Consider the following 13,137-nt stretch of genomic DNA (forward strand, 5'->3'; position numbering starts at 1 on the left):
GTTGGGGACAACAGACTTCGCTTCTCTCTCTTTGATGCCTACCTTCTAAATGGTCTGTTCTCACTTCCTTAACTTACACCAGTTGCACCAACCTAAGAAAAAAATCTCTTTGACTGGCAAACAACAACAAAAAAACTGATGTGAAAAGAGAGAGGAATGGGGCTGGCTTCCTTGACTGGTAGCTCATATAACCGAAAGACTTACTAGAGAGCTGTGAGGCTTGTGTTCATCTTCAGCGCCCTGGCAAGGGCCTTCATTCCCTCATCTCCAATTGCATTTTCCTGCAAACTGTAACACAGTTAAGTCCCCCCATTATTCCCGGCTTTCCATGTCTCAGCCCCTTCCATGCTGCCCTAGCTAGTACTTAAGTCCAGATTGACTGTATCTACTAGAGCATAACTAGTATGCATAGTTAAGCCTCAGTTAACCAGAATCCAATAACCTTAACCCTAACCTGGAACTCAAAGGTGCTCCACTTTTTGGAGAAGTAGCAAATGACCAGAAAACAAGCTAATATAAAATTTGGCTTTAGTCACTCATTTTTTTAATCCTCCAGAAGATGTTTTGGGGTCCATCTCTTAGACTTTTAACACATAACAATAACTGATCTTCAAAATGGTGACCCTGAGCACCGTCAAGATCTTGAGCTATCAAAGAAAGATTCTGTGGTTCACTATACTTAATAAGATAGGGAAGGACTGAAGTAAAATGGATTTTTTGGTCCATGCTTATTTTTTGTTAATAATATTCCCCAGAAAATTAAATTTAAAAGAACTCCTGGCTCCAAACTATTCTAGTGAATCAGAGTCATACTGTCTTTTTTTACCCTCAGGTTGGAAGAAAGCCGTAGATCCTGGAGTTTCTGGGCATTTAAGTGACCAGTATATAAGCTGGTATTTGAAAAAGCATTAGTCTTTTGGTTTCAGGGGCTAGATTTTCCTGCAGCACCGCTGACAGCCATTGGCATGACCTTCCACAACCAAGTGGTTTTCTTCTCTAGCCATTGTTAGCCCATTACTGCCTGCACCCATCTTTCCCAGGTGCCCAGTGAGGAGGGTCACATACTTACTCTAAGCTGGTCAGGCTTTGGTTGAATTGTAGTGCTTGGCCCAGAGCCTTGGCAGCATTGGCCTGGATGAAGTTCCATTGTAAGCTGCAGAGGGTAAGATACCAGGAAACACAATGATAATATGGTCTCTGAGAGATGAGCCAAGACCAGCGGGTGCCAGGGGAAATCCTCACCCAAGAACGTGAGATACTTCTCACAGAGGGCTGGGGGACTAGAGGCGCAGAATGAGTCTTATGTTGTCAGATGTGGCCGATGTGTTGATGTGTTTTGCCTGACTGTATGTATCCTACTCCGGGGCTTGTATTGGGGAGGGGGTCGGGTGGAGAGGAAGTTAGTACATAGTAATAGAGAGGTCAAGGGATAAAAAGGAAGGAAGGAAGAAAAAAGAAAGAAAATGAGGAAAGAAGAAAAAGAAAGAAAAAAAGAAAAAGAATCAATAAAACGTTAAATACATGAAAGAAAACAAAAAAGTTCAGAAGGGACAGAACTGGGGCAACTTTATTACTACCTTGTTAAATTAAATACTTTTAAAAAGTTGTACCTATTAGAATGTCATAGTTTATGCAAAATCTTTTTGTTCTTTGAATATTGAAATGTTTATATTTATTAATGATGGTTAATAGTGAAAAAAATTTTAAAGAACAAAAAAAATTAATGAGCCTGGTATTTGTGTGACAGATACAGTCTATCACCAGTCCCACATAACATACATGCACTTACACATATACATACATACACACATACACAAACACACACACACACACACACACACACACACACACACACACAGCACCTTTCCAGCTTGGTAGGACCTAGCATAGCTTTGTGTTCTGGGATAACCTTCGAGAACCCAGCAGTGCCTCTACCCTGTAATGACTTATCAGAGTAAAACTTTAGTAAATTTTTCCAAAATCATTACAAGTGACAAAGTTCTGTTGGCCCTGCTTTCATTTCCCAGGGCTAACCCAATCCCTCCTTGCTTCCAGGTTCATGGAACTAAAACTGAAGAGGACCCTCAGAAGATGCCTAGTTGAACTCCCTCATTTTACAAATGAGGAAACTGAGGCCTGGGGGGGGCATTAAGTGACTTGCTTAATTAAGGTTACATAGGTAGTGTCAGAGGTGGGATTTGAATTATGGCTTTAGCACCAACTTCAGAACCTGGAGCCAAACATACATGTCCTGCCTTGTCAGCCCAGATCACCGCAGAAAGTGAACCAAGGGGAAGCATGGATGGCCATGATTATGGTTCTCATTATGCCATCTCCATGTTCTCTGGAGTCAGTGCTCTGCCTTGGTGATGCTACTGATTCCTGATTTAACATGGCCCACTCTAGTTCAAAGGCTCAAATGTGGGCTGCCCCCAGGGTCAATCCTCTCTATGGGTACTCAGTGCCCAGGTTCCCTACTCTGGGCGGGGGTAACTGAAAGCACTCTCAAAAGAAAGTCCACAGGATTTAGAGTTTGAAGGGTAGAAGTGATCTAGTCTGAACTTTCACTTTATTTTATCTATTTTTTTTTGAGGCAATTGGAGTTAAGTGACTTGTCCAGGGTCACATAGCTAGATTTGAACTCAGGTTCTCCTGACTCCAGGGCTGCTGTTCTGTTCATTTTGTCACCTAGCTGCCTATGAACTCTTACTTTAAAAATGAGGAAACTGAACCTCGGAATGGGCAAAGGACTCACTACATCACCTGAGAAGGTTAAGTCATCAGCAGCCTTGGGCACAGTATAGATCGTCAGACAGGAGAGCCGGGAAGAGGAAGGGAACGAACATGTAAGTGCCTGCCACGTGCCCGATACTGTGCTGGATGGTTTACGATTATTGTGTCATTCGATCCTCACAACAACCCTGGGAGGGAGGTGCTGTTATGGTCCCCCTTTTTCTAGTTGAGGGAACCGTGGCAGACAGAAGCGAATTGACCTGGCCAGGGTCCCATAGCTAGTGTCTGAATAGTGTCTGAAGCAGGATTTGAAATCAGATCTTCCCGACTCCGGGCCCAGCACTCCATCCATTGGGCCACCTAGTTACCTCTGTGGCAAAGGGATGTATGACAGACAGGTAAGTTAAGGAAGGAGGAGGGGAAGGCAAACATGGTCTTTAGGAGTTCCAGGTGGTGGGGAGGGGAGTTGGAATGTCCCCGGGCCTTTGTTTACTTCCCAATAGGGCACAAAGTGAGCCTGACAATTGATGAAAAGCTATACATACAAGCATAACTAACACTTTTTCAAACAGCAGCTTGTGTATTGGTCATTTATTGCTCAGAAATTAACCAGAATCTACTGCTTTCTTCCAATCTGAGGGGAAAGAGGACAGTGTGATTCTGATTCACTAGAATAACTTGGAGCCAGGCATTCTTTTAAATTTAATTTTCTGGGGAATATTATTAACAAAAAAACAAGCATGGACCCAAAAAACGCATTTTACTTTGACCCTTCCCTATTTTATTAAGTCTAGTGAACCACAGAATCTTTCTTTGATAGCTCAAGATCCAAACGACAGATGATGAAATTGGGGGTTGTGGGATATAGGGAAGAATTAAATCGTGTGGATAGAAGAAAACTCACTGGAGGGTTCTGAGGACTCGATTGCCTTTCACCGCCGCGGCGATGGCCTGCGCGCCCTCATCATGGAGAAGGTTGGCTGTCAGGCTGAGAAAGAGCAAAGGGACACAAAATGTGGATTGCGCGGTCCGGGGCCCAGTTATCCACGGTCTACCAGTACTTCCTCCAAACACAAGGACTTTCTCCCCTTGGATCTAACTCCCTGCCCTGCCATGAATTCCAGACTGTAGACCTTTAGGAGAGAGTAGCCTAGGGAATGGATTACATCATTGATTTAAGGAGACCAAAGACCTGGGTTCGAGTCCAGGCTTTAACATTCGCTAGCTGTGTAGCTATAGGCAAGTCGCTCGACCTTTCTGAGCTTCTTTCTTCATCTATAAAATGAGGAAATAGCTGTAGTAACCTACGGATCTCAAGACTGTTGTAAGGAAAGCACTTTAGCTGTTAAATTATTATGACTTCCTGGAGCTTGCGCATTTGAAAGCCCTTCCAGAGGACGAGACTGATGTCCGATCTCCACTTAGAACTCTCCTGGAAAAGTGGTTCCGCAGCTTCCCTTATTGCCTCATCCCAGGGTTAGTCTGCCCTTTAAAAAAGCTCCTTCTCATGGCTAAGCTAAATCTCTCTTCTTTCGCGATTTATTTTCTTCTCATTGAGTCACCACATTCCGCACTGATGTCAGACTCACTACCGCAGGCTGCAAAACTCCAGGGTGCAGCCAAACCAGATTAAAATGTAACTGGGAAGCGTTTAACAAAATAAATAAAAATACAGCATGACATAGATAACATTAATTTGTGGCCTGAAGAGATCTGTTTCTGTTTGCAACTTCAGTGACTTTAAAAGACTGCTTGAGGATTTCTCATTTACGGTCACAACAATCTGAGGTAGGCAAAGCAGTTATCATACCCGTTTCACATATGGGGGAAACTAGAGCTCAGACCAGTGAAATGATTTTAACCAATCAATCAACAGGCATTTATTAGGTGCCTACTGAGTGCCAGGTCCCGTGCTTGGTGCTAGGGGGAGAAGGGGAGAAACCAATACAAAAGCAACTTACCTAAAATAATATATCTAGTTAATGGCAGAGCTAGACCAGACTAGACTAGACTAGAACCCATGTCTCCTGGCTTGAAACCTCAGGCCCTTTCCCTGAAATTGGGAAGTCAGGGAAGATCACTATAGTCTCCTAGTCTCTCTTATGCCCACCCAGGGCGGGGTGGGAGACCAACTATTGGATAGGCCAGGGAGGCTGAAATTCCCAAGAGGCACTTTCTTTGGTCTTATGGTGACACGAAAATAATACAAACCACCCTGAAGAAAAAACGCAAGGAGGCCAATGCCCCCTGCCTTCCACCACCCTCTCCCTCACCAAGCCCTCCTCCCCAGAGACCTGACGTACTCCAGATTCTGGAGGGCCTGGTTGCTGCGCAGAGCACTGGCGATCTCGCGAGCTCCCTCTGGACTGATGGAGTTTTCTCGGAGGCTGAGGAGAGAAAGTGATCTCCAGTATTCCAAAATGAGGAGTGGAGGCCCACCCGAGGAGATCTGATGTTCAGATGCCTCCACCTTCTCAGGCCCAGGAAATGTTGGGTGCCCATAGGACCGACACACCACAGGGCTCAGAAAAGAGGGGGTGACTAGCTAAGCCAGGCAGGAGGGGTTAAGGGGAGACCAACACTAGACACCTCTTTGCAGAAGGCCCTCCTCAAATCTGTGCCTACTACCGTCAACTCCATCACTCTAACCTTCCTCAACTCCTCTACCTTAAGAGTTCTGAAGTTCCTGGAAGGCCTTGTGACTACCCCCTTCCCTAGTCCACCTGGTGAGAAGAGAGAGACAGAGAGAGAGAGAGAGAGAGAGAGAGAGAGAGCGAGAGAGAGAGAGAGAGAAACACACAGAGACAGACAGAGAGAAAGAGAGAGACAGAGAGAGAGAGACCGAGAGAGAGAGAGAGAGAGAGAGAGAGAAAGAGAGAGAGAGAGAAAGAGAGAGAGAGAGAGACAGACAGACAGACAGAGACAGAGACATAGAGAGACAGAGAGAGAAGAGAAGAAGAAGGAGGAGGAGAGAGACAGAGACAGACAGAGAGACAGAGACAGACAGAGAGAGAAACAAGCAGTGGCATCAGGGGATAGTGTTACCACAAGCAGATTTTGCTGTTTTGGGGAGTGGTGTTCTTACCACAGACTTAGAATCTTAATGTTCATATAGTCCAACCGGCTCATTTTGCAAATGAGGAAACTGAAAGAGAGCGTGACTTGCCCAAGATCACAAAGGTAGTGGGGTGAGGATTTGAATCCAGGTCCTCTGACTTCGGATCCAATGTTCTTTCCCCTGAACCACACTGCTACCCAAACAACCCAGGTTATACTGCCCCTCTCTAATCTGGATCAAAGGAAGAGATTTACGATTGCGACTGATCACTGGGTCCATTTCTGTGGATCCCAAAGAGAGCTTTCCCCAGGGCTGTAGCACACATTTCACCCTTTGGCAGGCCCTGACCTCCTCCAGGCTGCTTTCCTATGGGGGTGAGGAGGTCCTGACTGATACCTTCACAATGATAAATCAGTTCCTTTTGCCCCAACAAGGAAGACTTCTCTTGGGAGACGGGAATGAGTGGTTGGATAATAGGAACCAAGACTTACTTAATGCTGAGGAGAGTCTGATTTGAGCAGAGAGCACGTGTCAAGGCAGCCACCCCAGCATCACTGATGGAATTGCTCTGAAGGCTGAAGACAGAGGAGGGAAACCATTACACTCTGCAGACCTGAACTGGCTGCCATCTGGGGCATCAGTGCCCTGCCATGGCTAATGAGTGACGGCACCAATGAGGCCAACGTCACCAGTCCAATCAATTCAATAAGACATTTATCGTGCACATGTCAATCTATGCCCCAGTGGCTCCATTCATCATCCCTGGAACTGTGCCCCAATCTGCTCCTCCCCTAGAGGGTATTCTCAGAGCATAGCACTGATTTTTTTTTTCCTTCTTATAGCACAGATTTTGGCACATAGTAAATGCTTAATAAATACTTTTTCATTCATTCATTCCTGTACCTACTATGAGCCCTGTGTGTGGCACTGAGGGAGAGCTAAAGTTTTGAAAAGACAAGGTGCCTGCCCTCATGGAGTTTATAGTCTATACCGGATTCCCCCTCTCCCCACAAATGTCTTCAAATAACTTTTTCTCTTCCCACACAATGGTTACTGCCTAAGGCTTTTACTTCAAGGAACCTATACACTAAAGTATCTGTCTCCTCCGCCTGCTTCCCATCCCCGCCTTTGGTTCCTCCCACCAGCAGCTCCCTTCTCCACTCCCTGAGAGGCTCAGATTCACTGCACTGAGGGTATGGATTATGGAAGATTTAGCTATTTGACAAGGCCACAGTATAGCGTGAATTAGGAAGCTGTGGCCTAGCGGGGTCCAAGTGGCCACAGACTGTCCGCCTCCCCTTTTCTTTCCTTTGCCTCCGACTCCAAAATAAACCCCAGTGCTAGGCTCCTGCTGCTTCAGAATAGATGGAGTTGCTTCAAGATCCCCAGTGTTCTGACCTACCTGGAGAGCTATTCAGCTATAGGCCTTGGAGAGAAGACACTGCATGTAGGTCCTAGGGATTCTTACACAGAAAAGATGGGGCATTTAGGGCTTCACACAGAGTGGAGCCAGGAGAGAACTAATAAAACCAGGGTCACAGGCAGAAACTCCTGGGAATTGGTATGCCAGGGCAAATAATACTCTGTGCTCCCTCCCAACACATTTATAATGGTGATAGATTAAAATGAACTCCAAGGACAGTCTTGGATAGGAAACAAGATTGTAGAAGACAGCATATAGGCTAAAAAGAGAGTGTTGGAGTGGGGAGGGACAGGGCCACCAGGAGTGCCTTAGGGACAGTGGGGAATTTATAGATTGATGTGTATGAGCTTCCAATTCTACCCAAGAGTCATTAGGACAGCTCTGGTCATGGATCTGATTTTGGTAGAGGCCAGGTAGCTTGGTTTCATCACACCTCCCCATGTAGTACCACTGTGATATTTTATAAATGTAAGCCTTTAGTCATAGGGGAGATGTGTTGAAGGTCTAGGCCATGCAGTTCCAGATCCTTTGCCACCAGAGGTTAGACTGTGCCCAACACCATTGCAGAGCTAGGAGGAGCCCTTGGTGGTGTCAGGCAGGCCTGGTCCCAAGACAGACCATGTAGGCAAGGTGTATAGTGGAACCACACATTTGCTGTTCCTGGGGAGGGAAGAAGGAATATGATATCTTCTCCCTGTTGGCCACTCCCTTTCCTGCACATCTGTGGTCTTCAAACTTCTCAGCCCATGGACCACTTCAGAGGCTCCATCTACCCTCCTTGCTTCCTTTTGGGATCACATTCCCCACCTGAGTCACTCCAGAAGCATCACCTTTGATCACCTCTTGACTGCTTGGCCCATGCCATTCATATTGCAAGGGGAGAGATGGTACAGAGACTGGCAAGAAGGGGCAAAGGCTTTGAACGTGTTGAAGGGACAGGTTGAAGGACTGCTCAGTGTTTTGTGGCTATGCTTGGTCAGTTTGGTAATAAAATGTACGGTTAAAAATCCAGACACCCCACCCCATCTCTCTCTCCCTTTCTGTCTCTGTGTCTGTCTCAATCTCTGTTTCTCTATCTGTGTCTTGCTGCATCTTTCTCTCTCTTCATAGCCCAACATAACCCATAACCTACCCTGAACCTGCCTGAAGAAGCCCTACTTTGAGCCCCACTCGGAGAATATATGCTTCATGCCCACCAGTAGCAGTGAGCATGGTCCTGACTTTCTATCAAGCAGACTTACTCCAGGGTGATAAGGCCTTGGTTCACCTTCAGTGCCTCTGCCAGAGCTTTGGAGCCATCATTCCCAATACTGTTACTAGAGAACCTGAGAACAAGCAGATCACAGTAGTGAGCCCAGAGTCCCATTCCCTCCTCCCCTACCCTTCTCTCCAGGCAGGAAGCCATGTGCTTCTGACTATATTTCCTTATATTTCCTCCCATGACTTGGAGTCCTGTCAGTGGAGCTCACAAAGCCACCAAGATGGTGGCCATTCCTCTCAAGAGTTCCTAGTGGACCAAGAGCCACTGTTCAAGTCACTTACACAGGATAAGGGGCAAAAGTGCCTATTTCTTGTCTTTGGTTCCCTGGAGGTTGAACCTTTGAGTACTTTGTTTATGAAATCTTCCACTAAAGGCATTCTCTGAAACCTCATCAGATTACGGAGATGACACTAGGCACTTAAAAGCCATGACAAATCTCAGTAAGTCCTCTCAAACTGGGAAGGCTTCAAGTAGGGGCCAGGTAACAAACCACATCTGCTGTCCAAGGACCAGGTTAGCTAAATTCAAAGGAGTTTCATCATCACCAGAAGGTTGTACAATGGGTAACAAATGTCTTTAGCCACTGCATCTAGGAAAGACCATCTTCTAGTGCAACAGAAGGGTTTCCATTGCTACCAGTAGGGGGAGTACTGCCCACTGAAATCATGGATCCTAGGAGTGCATCACTTGATAGCTTGGGAGAAGGAGACTCATTGAGTACCATTCAGGGAGTCAGAAGCCACTCTGGGCTTGGTGGATCCCAGGTCTTTTGACTTTTGTTCCGGTTCCCTGGCCACTTAGCCTATCTACTTCTTACCAACCTTCACACACCCTGGTGCCAAGGAACATTATAGGAAGAGAAGCATTCTCAGGGATTCCTTACATGAGTTCCTTCAGGCTCCCATTTTTCTTTAGGGCATCTGCAATCGGCTTGGCTCCAGGAGGCCCAATGGCATTCTTCTGTAAGCTGTGGAAGAATCAGAGTAACTCATAAATGCCATCCACCAGCCACTCTCTAGACAAAGGACCGGGCAGGCAGGGTTGAAAGACAGAGGTCAGGGGACGACTGCCTTCTCCCTGCAATCATGCTTCTATGGTTCTCTAGGAAGTACTATGTGTAAGCCCCAATATGATATCCTAGGGAGGAGCTGGGAGTAGGCGTGAAGTAGAGATTGGGCGCAGGTGCATAACCAAAGTAAGGAAAGACAGTCCTTTTGGGCACCAAAGTATATAGGATGAGGGTACGTATACAGTAAGGTAAGTATATAGGAAGGGTAAGTCACTGCGGCTGTCATCCTACCCTGAATAAGGACCAGGAGGTGTGGTTAGATGGACATCTACGTGTTTGTACAACTGTCTCCAGTAGCCCAGCTAACATTTGCCTGGGGTCAAAGTATTCATTGGTTTTGCTGATTTTTAAAAACTTCTGCCTCTTTTTCTTTTTAAAAAATGTTATTAAAATTATATAGATTATAATTAAAATTAATGAAGATTATAATAAATATGTATCATATAATAGTTAAAGTATATTAAAATAATAATATAATAAATTTATAGAATTGCATTCTGGGAGGAGAGGGAGGGAAGGACACAAGGGAAAATTTTGCTAATGTGAAAACAAAATATATCAATAAAAAATTTGGGGTTTCCTTTTTAAAGAGTCACTATGGACACATAATAATCCTTCCCAGTCTGAAGTTGCTTTGGGACCCCCAAAAACCAAAGACGTGTACACCATTGTTGGGCTACCTCATAGACTTCGTCTAGACCTCTCCTTTATATTTAATACGTTCTGCCTCATGGGGGCAGCATAGTGTAAGAGTGTGCTGGAGGTCAAAATGGCCTAGATTCTAATCCTAACTGGCATTTTCTTGCTGTGTGACCTTGGCAGGTCATTTAACCTAAGATTCAGTTTCCTCCTCTATAAAATAGGGGTAACGCCTGTAGCACTTAGATCACAGTATGGTCAGGATGGAATGAGATAATAAATGTAAAGCGCCTTACAAGCGTTAAAGGGTTTTTATAAATATCCACTATTATTGTGTCATATTTATTGGTGTATATATTTTTGTCCCTTTTATTGACTCCTTGAGGGGGAGGCCTGGGGCGTTTCTATCTTTGTCTCTCCAGCCCTTAGCTCCCAGCCCTGCCAATAGTAAGCCCTCGAAGGTTGTTAGAAGCCAGGGAGGCTACTAGGCCAGAGACTCTACTGAGAGCCCTCCAGTTTCCTTGAAGGCCTGCATTTCTTCTCAAAAAGCTCCATTTAGCTCATTTGAGTGCAGACAGAGCTGTAATGGGTGGGTCAAAAGTGGACGCTGAACCGTTGTCATTCTTTGTGTCTTTTTGGTTTTTTCTGTTCTAACATTTTGTTTTTGTTTTTTGTTCCAGGGAAATGAACCTTGGGAAAAACTCATTATTCTGGTCAAAAGGTCCTGGGGACTACCCGACATTCCCCACCCCCTATTCCTGCTCACAGGAGATGTGCAGAGAGGTCTACAGAAGACAAAGAGGGGCACGGAACATGTTAGGGGCTCCAGGCTGGCTCCAGGACACTCACTGCAACACGGAGAGCATGTGGTTCACCATCAGGGCATCTGCAAGGAACTTGGCACCATCATCCTTGATGGCATTATTCTGGAGGCTGCAGCACGAAAGAGAAGCAAAAAACCAAAGCCTCTTAGAGTTGGCAATATAGTGCAGTGGTTAGCGGTCCAGACAGGAGAGTTGGGTTCAAATCCTTTCTCATATACATATAGGCTATATGATCCTGGAGAAGTTGCTCAGTTTTCTCATTGGAAAATTCCTAGGTTGTTATGAGGCTGATGTGAGACAGCATATATATGTAAGGGGTAGGGATAGGATGAAGGATGGGGACCACACTTGAGATCTCATTGGTGGGGGGATCTCCAGGTGAGGAAGCTCCCTCTACCAATACAGGTGGTCACCTTTTCTGTAATTTACAATCTTAGAGAGAGTTGCCTGGAGCACTGAGACTTGTCCAAGGTCACAAAGCCAGTGCAGGTCTACAGCAGAACTCGAACACAGGTCTCTCTGGCCCCAGAGTGGCACTCTATCCACGATGCCATACTGCCTCCATGCGTTAAGGACACTCTATCAACATTCTCTATGATTCACATTCCTTTGATTTTGCTTTGAGATGGGGTCACCTAGTCAGCCTAGAGCAGGGCACCCTTAGGGTTTCCCATTCAATGGACCCCAAATGACTCTATGAATAGACTACTCTGGCCCGGAGAACGACTTTTAGATTTTCACCGACAGGATTTGGGCTAACACCCTGACAGCTAACTTAGTGAAGTTCCTCTCGACCCCTTCGTGACTCCCAAAAGGACAGGCTTTCCTACGCCCTCTCATGACACAGATCTTTTGTCAAAAAGAACCATTAACACCCACCTCAGAGACACCAAGACCCGGTTAATCTTCAAAGAATCTGCCAGGGCCTTAGCCCCTTGAGGTCCAATGGAATTGCTTCGAAGACTGGTGGAAGAACAAGACAGCAAGAACAATGTTAACCTCTCTGTTTGCTGAAGGGAAATTAAAACAAGCAAGGGTCTGGTGTGCTTTGGTTCTTTTAGGGCTGGCATCGACTCTCAGAGGGTTGGTTTGGGTTTTCATGTCTTGGTGCTTGTTTGGGGGAGGGAGAAGGTGAAGGTCAGGGAAGAAGAGGGTCCCTAAGAGTGACATTATTGTGAAAAAAACCCAGGGGGTCCCCTGGGGCCAGACTCGCACTTGGAGAAAGAGGTCCAGGGACCTGCCTGGCTTGCAGGGTGTGGGAACATGCCTAGCAACAGCCGTAAGTAAAGAACGTGGTCCTGGGCCTAGGAGTGTGAGCTATCTCCAGACTAGGAACCAGATGCCTTAACAACAACAGAAGAAGAAGGTATCTTGTTCCCAGAGGAAGACAACTAGTGCTCTAACTGCTGAGGAGCCACAGCTGGGAAGGAGGGGGGAGTGCGAAAGAAGCCTCAAGTCCCCCATTAGCTCCTCCTTGCTTTGAAGGCCTCAGATCCCTGAGAAAGGAGGCGATTCCAGACACACACTAGGCCGTGGTGAAGCATGATCACCTAGCTCACCATCCAATATCTGGGGACCCAATGTGTGCCAGGCAGAAAAAACTGATCATTTCCACCAGAGGCCCCTGGACAAAGGGGAGAGTGGCCTTCGCTAAACCTCTGCGCCCTTGTCTGGGTTCACCGGGACAGGAGACACGGGCATCAGCCGCTGTGCCCCAGCTACTCTGAGCCCAGAGGTCTGGCTTTATAGAAACGATCGACTTACTCCAGGGCAGTCAGACTTCTGTTCACCAGGAGGGATCTGGCCAGAGCCTTGGCCCCTTTGTTGTGGATCTGATTCTCAGCCAGGCTGCCCAAGGAAGAAAAGAGGAACCATCATTTCCGCATCTTAGGGCTCCTCCACTCTGTTTGTATCCACCCCCTCCCCCCACCCCCACTACAGCCACACCCATGGGCTCACTTTGGGTAAGCCTCCTGTCTGTCTCACTCACTGATGCTTTGTATTTGTTAGGTGTTTATATCCTACTAAATAATTAGGTTCTTTTTAGGAAATTTTAAGATTTTTAATTTTCCCCAATTACACGTGAAAACCATTTTAACATTCTTTTTTTCAAATTTTGAGTTCCGCATT

General features: G+C 46.1%; 1 protein-coding gene across 1 annotated transcript in view; it reads right to left on the reverse strand.

Annotated features, from left to right (window-relative positions):
• NLRC3 (NLR family CARD domain containing 3) overlaps positions 1–13,137 on the reverse strand; it is a 45,868-nt gene that overhangs the window by 18,481 nt on the left and 14,250 nt on the right. Inside the window, exons 4-13 of the mRNA XM_036739406.1 lie at positions 12,772–12,855; positions 11,887–11,970; positions 11,033–11,116; positions 9,359–9,442; positions 8,456–8,539; positions 6,283–6,366; positions 5,037–5,120; positions 3,638–3,721; positions 1,070–1,153; positions 205–288 (exon numbers count right to left, since the gene is read on the reverse strand). Coding sequence (XP_036595301.1) covers positions 205–288; positions 1,070–1,153; positions 3,638–3,721; positions 5,037–5,120; positions 6,283–6,366; positions 8,456–8,539; positions 9,359–9,442; positions 11,033–11,116; positions 11,887–11,970; positions 12,772–12,855 — 840 coding nt within the window. The remainder of the gene's footprint in view (positions 1–204; positions 289–1,069; positions 1,154–3,637; positions 3,722–5,036; positions 5,121–6,282; positions 6,367–8,455; positions 8,540–9,358; positions 9,443–11,032; positions 11,117–11,886; positions 11,971–12,771; positions 12,856–13,137) is intronic.

The sequence above is a fragment of the Trichosurus vulpecula genome, chromosome 9, assembly GCF_011100635.1.
Source record: "Trichosurus vulpecula isolate mTriVul1 chromosome 9, mTriVul1.pri, whole genome shotgun sequence".
NCBI classification, from domain to species: domain Eukaryota; kingdom Metazoa; phylum Chordata; class Mammalia; order Diprotodontia; family Phalangeridae; genus Trichosurus; species Trichosurus vulpecula.